General features: G+C 41.7%; 1 protein-coding gene and 1 non-coding gene across 2 annotated transcripts; one reads left to right on the forward strand and one right to left on the reverse strand.

Moving 5' to 3' along the window:
- On the reverse strand, positions 1-6863 carry LOC130503740 (uncharacterized). Its single transcript, XM_056998297.1, has 2 exons — positions 2900-6863; positions 1-23 (listed from the first exon to the last, which is right to left on the reverse strand). Exon 1 carries the CDS (start codon positions 5923-5925, stop codon positions 3904-3906), a length of 2022 nt encoding a protein of 673 aa, XP_056854277.1. The 5' UTR covers positions 5926-6863; the 3' UTR covers positions 1-23; positions 2900-3903.
- Positions 5270-5376, forward strand: LOC130503741 (small nucleolar RNA R71). Its single transcript, XR_008940974.1, has one exon. It is a non-coding gene; the product is annotated as a small nucleolar RNA R71 (small nucleolar RNA).
- Positions 6864-9658: the final 2795 nt, after the last annotated feature.

The following is a 9658-nucleotide window of genomic DNA, read 5'->3' on the forward strand; positions in this document are numbered from 1 at the left end:
TGATGCTAGGAATTTCAAAGTTCCTAAAACAAATGTTGTAGGATAGTGATGAATGTCGAACCAGTTCTGAGGGACTCAAAGCAGTGAGAATGCAAGTATTTGCCTAATCTAAGTGCAGCCAGTGATTTGATGATTTCTAAACTAATGATTAAAGCTAATGCAAAGCAATAAAAATGATACTTTTAAGCTATTGGAAAGGAGAACTCATGGGTATAGGAACTTGACCTCGGGTGATCAGGATTCGAACTAAGGATGAACAATAAACGATCAAACAAACAACCTTAAGCCTAGACACAATTCTAAGCAAGCTCTATGTCTAGATGAATGCTCATTTGCTAACACATCTCAAACATCAAGTGTCCTTGGTTGAATAACATGCAAGCAATCAGTCACAACAGGTCTATTAGCTATCTTAGCATCTTTAACAACAAATGTCTTTGGCAAAGTACACTAAAAGCCTAGGAGAGTTGACTCGGGCATTTCATCGAACACCTGTCGGGTGAGAAATGCCTAGAGATCACCCTTTGAGTGGCCTACTCAAATGATGTATTGAAATCACTCTACTAGCAAGGAGATGACATGATCTACACTAAAACATCATAGAACTAACCTAATCACCCTTAGTCTCCTAACCCATGAATTCAAAAGGTGATTACTCACTAATCTCCATGATTCCTCTTAAACCCATGATGGATTTCAGATTAATCATGTAGAGAAATAGATGAGAGATCACAAGAACAATAACAAACCAAGTCAAAAAGAGATTAATTTCTTGAGAGAGTTTGTGTTCTTCAATAGATCAAAGATTATCTGCCCAAAAAGTGGCTACAACATACTTAAACATTAGGTTTTTCAGAGTAAAAACGTGCATAAGAAATTGCAAAAAGGTCCTTGAAAAATCATAAAATCGGGTAGCATAAAGGGGTGGAGCGACCAGGAGGGGTCGCTCCGGTGGTCGCTGCGGGTTGGTCGAAGAAGACGAGCGGGCTGGGTGAGTCGCTGCGCCGAGGTCGCTCCAGGAGTGAAGTCACAGCGGCCAGCCAGGGTCGCTCCGGTCAGGTCGCTCCGGATGGATATGTCTCTAGTAAATTGGTCATAACTTCTTCGTTACATCTCCAAATGACTTGAAACCACTTCCATTAGAAAGCTAACTCAATTTCATGTGTCTCCACAAAATCTTAGCAACAGAAGATGTCTCGAAGGCCTCCATCCATGCTCATCTTTCACCCCCTTTTGAGCACATTGCTTCCAAATGTCTCCAAGAACTCCATGTGGTGTTCCAATACCTGATAGAGACATATGTATGCCAAATGCAACCTAAACATGCCTAAATCCTAATCTATATGATGCAAATGCCTATGAATGAATGGTTAAAACAATGCAAATATGCAAGACATCAACTCCCCCACACTAGTCCTTTACTTGTCCTCAAGTGAACTTTCTGGGACTCATAGGGGAAGAGGTTTGAAAGTGGGAGCTCATAGCCAAGAGAAACACAAAAGCACTTGCTTCAACATAAGAATTCAGTACTAGCACACTCTCTCTTATTATCCTCTAGCTTCTCTAGGCCTGTCTCAACTCAACATTATGCATTCACACATTCAATTCAGCCAACTCTCACATTCATTAAGCAATACAACAAGTGAGCTCTATGCAAATGGTCAATTGGTCCAAGTCATTTGGGTAAGGGAAGGCTTTTTCGCTCTAGTGATCAAAGGTTTCATAACTCATTATCTTCAAGGTTTAACACTCAAAACAAGTAGCCTTGACATTGCACATAATATATCTAAGAAAGGGATCAACTAATGCATACAATGCTCAATCTTCATTGTTCTACCCTTTTTCAAACATACAAGTGACACAATTGAAATCCCAAGTTACACCCATCTCACATCTCTCACCCAAAAATCTCAAGAACACATCCACAAACTCTCAATCAAGGGAAATATTTAAACTTTTAAAACACAGCCTCTAAGCTCATTCTCACTTTGCTAGCCCCCTTTTTCTTTTTTTTTCTTTTTTTTTTTCTTATTTTTTTTTTTTTTATTTGGGGGCCAAGACTTTCACAACTTTGAGCTAGAGGTTTATACAATTCCCAATAAGACAATTAAGCACAAGAGTTCATTCATTCCCATTCAACTTTCAAGTTCAAACTTTACAACACTCACCCCCACCTATGGCTAGACAATAGCGTAAGCAATCTAGCAAGAATGAAGACTGAGCATTGTCGTTCCCAATACTCTCAAGATTATGCGCATGTAAGACTTTCCGAAAAAGGCCTCACTCAACAAACAATTAAGGCTTAAAAGGAGGAGAGGGTTTTAGGGAGTGGAATGCCACTAGAGATTGTCAAAAAGATCGGCATAAAAGATGTGACAACTCTAGTGTGAATATCCATGACTTAGCACACAAGGGACCATGAGCAAGAAATTAAGTTCATTCAGTTCGATTCAAAGTTGTAGTTGGCTTAAGAGATTGAGTTTCAGAGAGAGTTTTCAAGGCACAAAGCTTACAAGGTTTTCAAGAGAGGTGCATGAACTATACAAGGCTAGACAATGCTCCCTACAAGGCGTTTTAAATCAGCTCCCAATGCAAATGAATGCAACCTATATGCTTCTAGACTCAATCCTAAAGTATGCAAATGATACACTAAATGATTCTTTTTGTGTGTTTTCAAATTTTTTTTTTTTTTTTTTTTAAATTTTTTTTTTTTTTTGGTTTTTCTATGCAAATAAGAATGTAAAATGTAATGCATGAGACTCAGAATCATCAAAGCAAACATGATCAAATACTTGGTACCTCCCCCACACTTAAATCACACAGTCTCTGTGTGAGGGAGACACCTAATGGAAAGGTAAAATGCAAAGAAAAACTGGGATAAACAAGGGTTGCAGGTTACCTGGAGTGGAGCGAGGTAGGGGACCCGCTGTGATGGGTCGCTCCAGGTTTGCTCGGAACAACGAGCGACCTGTGCTACCCGCTGAGGCTGGCCGCTCCGGCTCGGTGAGGTCACAGCGACCAGGTAGGGTCGCTGCGGGTGATGGCTTCTCAGCGACCAGGGAGACCCGCTCCAGTTAACCGCTGCCGAAGAAGACGAGCGATGGGGACATGTCGCTGCGGGTGCGTCGCTGCTGGTGATGTCTTCACAGCGACCTCCATGAGCCGCTGTGGGAGGTCGCTCCAGAATGAAGCGAGCGACGGGGATCAGCCGCTGCGCCAAGACCGCTCCGTGCTGATGGAGTCACAGCGACCAGGCAGAGCCGCTGTGACTGGTCGTTGGGCTCTGCTCGTCCTTGTGTCACTCCTTTTGCCTATTTTTACCTGCACACAACTTCATTTTCCCATTGCTTTATGCAGTAAGATGAAAATAAAAATACTAATGCAATATATACAAGGATACTCATGGGACTTCCTCCCAAGTGAGCTTGTTTTAAGTCTCTAGCTTGACTTTGCCTCCTTTGGATCAGGCTGGAGTAGGTGCAGAAAGTGGAGTTAACACCCCATCTTCCTCAGGTGGTAGCTCACCAAGGTGATCATCAGCAGGAGGGCCCATTTCTTCAATGATGAAGGCTTGTCCAAACACAGTGGGGTTCTTCATTTTCTCCTTGATGTCAAAGTGGAGGATGTTCGCCTTACCCAAATGGAGGTCAATCTTGCCTTCTTTCACATTCACAATAGCTCCTGCTGTAGCTAAGAATGGCCTTCCAAGAATCAATGGGTCTTGAGCCTCCTCACCCATTTCAAGCACCACAAAATCTGTAGGTATCTCATACCCTCCAATCTTCACAGGGAGGTTCTCTAGGATGCCCACAGGGTACTTCACTGAACGATCAGCTAACACCAGAGAGAGTCTACACTTCTTGTATTGAGTGAAGCCAAGCTTCTTTGCCACAGATAAAGGCATCAAGCTGACACTAGCTCCCAAATCGCAGAGACATTTCTCAAAACCATAGGTCCAAGAGCACAAGGTAGTGTGAAGCATCCTGGATCCTCTAGCTTCTCTGGAGCATTAAGCCTCTGAATGATGGCATTGCACTCATGGCTCAGAACCATCATGCCCTCCATCTCCTTCTTCTTAGCAGTTACAGCATCTTTCAAGAACTTGCTGTATTGAGGAATCAGCATGAAAGCATCAATGATGGGCATTGTAACCTGAGCTTCACTCATCTGCTTCTCAAACAAAGCCTTGTACTTCTGTAGCAGCTGCTTCTTGAATCTACCAGGGAATGGAAGCTTGGGTTCATAGGGAGGAGGGACAGAAGAGCTCTCACCTGCTGGAGCAGCAGATTCACCATCTTTTGTTGTCTTCTTCTCTTCTCCAACCTTTCCTTTACCCTTATCTTTCTCAATCTTCTCCAAGATCTCATCATCTGTCTTCTCATCAACAATGACCACTTCATCATCTAGATTGATGGCTATCTCCTCACCTTGTTTCTCAGCATCCTTGGTGAGGGTTCTAGGAGGTAACTGCTTACCACTCCTGAGTGTGACAGCTTTTGCGTCCTTGGGATTTTGATCAGATTTTCCAGGTAGAGATCCTGGCTGACGATTCTGGTGGGTGCTCATGGAAGCAAACTGATTCTCCAAATTCTTGACAGAAGAAGCAAGGTGGGAGAATTTGTTGTTGAGCTCATTGTAGCTCCCATCAATCTTGGAGTGAAGGTTCTTCAGCTCATAGCCCACATGCTTCTCACTTCTAGTCTGAGACTCCAAGATCTGTTTCAGTAATGCATCAGTGCTGCTCTCTTGAGGGGCAGAAGAGCTAGGAGAGGGGCTTTGCTGAGGCTGATAGTTGCTCTGCTGGTTGTTTCTTGGCTGATAACCACTCTGCTGGTTGTTGGAATAGGGCTTCTGTTGGTAGTTGTTGTACTGAAAGTTGGGTTCCTTCTTGTACCAGCTACCATTGCTGTTGATGAAACACAATTCTTCTTGCCCTTCCAAACCATCAACCTCATTGACAGTAGGAGGTATCTCCTGTTGTGGGTTACCAACAAAGTTCACCTGCGCTTGTGTGGCCTTATCAGCAATGAGTGTGTCAATCTTCTCCTGAAGAGCTTTGATCTCATTCCTTGTGTGCTTGTCATCACCTCTACTGCTTCTGTCATGGTCTCCACTGTAGACTGCATCACTCTTAACCATGTTGTCAACCAGAGCCTCTGCTTCTTCCTCAGTTCTCCCCAAAAAGAACCCATTGCTAGCTGTATCCAGTCTGGCTCTATACTTAGGAAGAGCACCTCTGTAGAATGTGCTCAGCAAGCTCTCCTTGGAAAAACCATGGTGTGGGCACTGAGCTTGGTAACCATTGAATCTCTCCCAAGCTTCACTGAATCCTTCCAAGTTCTTCTGTTGGAAGCTGGAGATCTCGTTCCTCAACTTAGCAGTTCTTGAGGTGGAGAAGAATTTCTCCAAGAATGCCTTTTTGCAGTCTTCCCAAGTGGTGATGGAGTCACTTGGTAGAGACTTCTCCCACTGACGTGCCTTATCCCCCAAAGAGAAGGGGAATAGCTTGAGCTTTAAAGCATCCTCTGACACACCATTAGTCTTTGACATACCACAGTAGCTGTCAAACTTATCCAAGTGATCAAATGGGTCCTCCACAGCCAGACCATGATACTTGTTGTTCTCTATGCAGTTGAGCAGTCCTGACTTGATCTCAAAGTTGTTAGCAGCCACAGCTGGTGCTCGAATTCCAAGTCTAGGACCATGGATGTTGGGGCGGTCATAAGTGCCAATGGGGCGAGCTGGTCGCTGTTGAGGTCCATTGGGGTTCTGAGGATTTTGTTGTTCTTCCATTGCAGCTTCCAGTGGCTGCAGTTGAGCTTGTTGCTCTTCTTCTCTTCTTTTTCTAGCACACTCTCTCTCTAAAGCTCTGATGTCTGTGGCTCTTGGAAAAAGGTTTGATGTACCCTTGCTCCTCAAGTTCATACACCTGAAAATCACAAAGAGGTGAAGAAGAGAATCAGTAACTTAAAAAAATAAAAATGACTTAGTCTCAAGCAAATGACTAAATCTCAATGTTCAAATCAAACTCAGAATTTGGCAACGGCGCCAATTTGATGCTAGGAATTTCAAAGTTCCTAAAACAAATGTTGTAGGATAGTGATGAATGTCGAACCAGTTCTGAGGGACTCAAAGCAGTGAGAATGCAAGTATTTGCCTAATCTAAGTGCAGCCAGTGATTTGATGATTTCTAAACTAATGATTAAAGCTAATGCAAAGCAATAAAAATGATACTTTTAAGCTATTGGAAAGGAGAACTCATGGGTATAGGAACTTGACCTCGGGTGATCAGGATTCGAACTAAGGATGAACAATAAACGATCAAACAAACAACCTTAAGCCTAGACACAATTCTAAGCAAGCTCTATGTCTAGATGAATGCTCATTTGCTAACACATCTCAAACATCAAGTGTCCTTGGTTGAATAACATGCAAGCAATCAGTCACAACAGGTCTATTAGCTATCTTAGCATCTTTAACAACAAATGTCTTTGGCAAAGTACACTAAAAGCCTAGGAGAGTTGACTCGGGCATTTCATCGAACACCTGTCGGGTGAGAAATGCCTAGAGATCACCCTTTGAGTGGCCTACTCAAATGATGTATTGAAATCACTCTACTAGCAAGGAGATGACATGATCTACACTAAAACATCATAGAACTAACCTAATCACCCTTAGTCTCCTAACCCATGAATTCAAAAGGTGATTACTCACTAATCTCCATGATTCCTCTTAAACCCATGATGGATTTCAGATTAATCATGTAGAGAAATAGATGAGAGATCACAAGAACAATAACAAACCAAGTCAAAAAGAGATTAATTTCTTGAGAGAGTTTGTGTTCTTCAATAGATCAAAGATTCCCTGCCCAAAAAGTGGCTACAACATACTTAAACATTAGGTTTTTCAGAGTAAAAACGTGCATAAGAAATTGCAAAAAGGTCCTTGAAAAATCATAAAATCGGGTAGCATAAAGGGGTGGAGCGACCAGGAGGGGTCGCTCCGGGTGGTCGCTGCGGGTTGGTCGAAGAAGACGAGCGGGCTGGGTGAGTCGCTGCGCCGAGGTCGCTCCAGGAGTGAAGTCACAGCGGCCAGCCAGGGTCGCTCCGGTCAGGTCGCTCCGGATGGATATGTCTCTAGTAAATTGGTCATAACTTCTTCGTTACATCTCCAAATGACTTGAAACCACTTCCATTAGAAAGCTAACTCAATTTCATGTGTCTCCACAAAATCTTAGCAACAGAAGATGTCTCGAAGGCCTCCATCCATGCTCATCTTTCACCCCCTTTTTGAGCACATTGCTTCCAAATGTCTCCAAGAACTCCATGTGGTGTTCCAATACCTGATAGAGACATATGTATGCCAAATGCAACCTAAACATGCCTAAATCCTAATCTATATGATGCAAATGCCTATGAATGAATGGTTAAAACAATGCAAATATGCAAGACATCAGGAACGCCAGGAGAATAAACATCCTAAATCCTAATCTATATGATGCAAATGCCTATGAATGAATGGTAAAACAATGCAAATATGCAAGACATCAGGAACCGCTAATCAGTGGAGAATAACCAGGAAGTTGAATAAATCTCATAGGAGTTGTGAGTAAGAAGATATCCCACTTTCTATCCAGATGATTCCAGATAAGCCTGTTTGAACATATGCCATTATCTTCATGATTCTTATCAAACCAGGATGAACCACGATCTAAGAAACTTTATTTGGAACCACTATTCAGTGGAGAATAACAGGAAGTTAAATAAATCTCATAGGAGTTGTGAGTAAGAAGATATCCCACTTTCTATCCAGATGATTCCAGATTAGCTGTTCGGACATATGGCAATATCTTCATGATTCTTATCAAACCAGGATGAACCACGATCTAAGAAGCTATATTTGGAACCACTAATCAGTGGAGAATAACCAGGAAGTTGAATAAATCTCATAAGTGTTGTGAGCAAGAAGATATCCCACCTTCTATCCAGATGATTCCAGATTAGCATGCTCGGACATATGCCATTATCTTCATGATTCTTATCAAACCGATATGAACCACGATCTAAGAAGCTTTATTTGGAACCACTAATCAGTGGAGAATAACCAGGAAGTTGAATAAATCTCATAGGAGTTGTGAGTAAGAAGATATCCCACTTTCTATCCAGATGATTCCAGATTAGCCTGTTCGGACATATGGCAATATCTTCATGCTTCTTATCAAACCAGGATGAACCAATATATAAGAATCTTGATTGGGAACCACTAATCAGTGGAGAATATCCAGGAAGTTGAATAAATCTCATAGGAGTTGTGAGTAAGAAGATAACCCACTTTTTATCCAGATGATTCCAGATTAGCCTGTTCGGACATATGCCATTATCTTCATGATTCTTATCAAGCCAGGATGAACCACGATCTAAGAAGCTTTATTTGGAACCACTAATCAGTGGAGAATAACCAGGAAGTTGAATAAATCTCATAGGAGTTGTGAGTAAGAAGATATCCCACTTTCTGTCCAGATGATTCCAGATTAGCCTGTTCGGACATATGCCATTATCTTCATTGTTCTTATCAAACCAGGATGAACCACGATCTAAGAAGCTTTATTTGGAACCACTAATCAGTGGAGAATAACCAGGAAGGTGAATAAATCTCATAAGTGTTGTGAGCAACAAGATATCCCACCTTCTATCCAGATGATTCCAGATTAGCCTGTTCGGACATATGCCATTATCTTCATGATTCTTATCAAACGAGGATGAACCACGATCTAAGAAGCTTTATTTGGAACCACTAATCAGTGGAGAATAACCAGGAAGTTGAATAAATCTCATAGGAGTTGTGAGTAAGAAGATATCCCACTTTCTATCCAGATGATTCCAGATTAGCCTGTTCGGACATATGCCAATATCTTCCTTATTCTTATCAAACCAGGATGAACCAATATATAAGAAGCTTGATTGGAACCACTAATCAGTGGAGAATAACCAGGAAGTTGAATAAATCTCATAGGAGTTGTGAGTAAGAAGATATCCCACTTTCTATCCAGATGATTCCAGATTAGCCTGTTCGGATATATGCCATTATCTTCATGATTCTTATCAAACCAGGATGAACCACGATCTAAGAAGCTTTATTTGGAACCACTAATCAGTGGAGAATAACCAGGAAGTTGAATAAATCTCATAGGAGTTGTGAGGAAGAAGATATCCCACTTTCTATCCAGATGATTCCAGATTAGCTTGTTCGGACATATGGCAATATCTTCATGATTCTTATCAAACCAGGATGAACCATGATCTAAGAAGCTTTATTTGGAACCACTAATCAGTGGAGAATAACCAGGAAGTTGAATAAATCTCATAGGAGTTGTGAGTAAGAAGATATCCCACTTTCTATCCAGATGATTCCAGATTAGCCTGTTTGAACATATGCCATTATCTTCATGATTCTTATCAAACCAGGATGAACCACGATCTAAGAAGCTTTATTTGGAACCACTATTCAGTGGAGAATAACCAGGAAGTTGAATAAATCTCATAGGAGTTGTGAGTAAGAAGATATCCCACTTTCTATCCAGATGATTCCAGATTAGCTGTTCGGACATATGGCAATATCTTCATGATTGTTATCAAACCAGGATGAACCACGATCTAAG

The sequence above is a fragment of the Raphanus sativus genome, unplaced genomic scaffold, assembly GCF_000801105.2.
Source record: "Raphanus sativus cultivar WK10039 unplaced genomic scaffold, ASM80110v3 Scaffold1097, whole genome shotgun sequence".
Classification (NCBI taxonomy): Eukaryota; Viridiplantae; Streptophyta; class Magnoliopsida; order Brassicales; family Brassicaceae; genus Raphanus; species Raphanus sativus.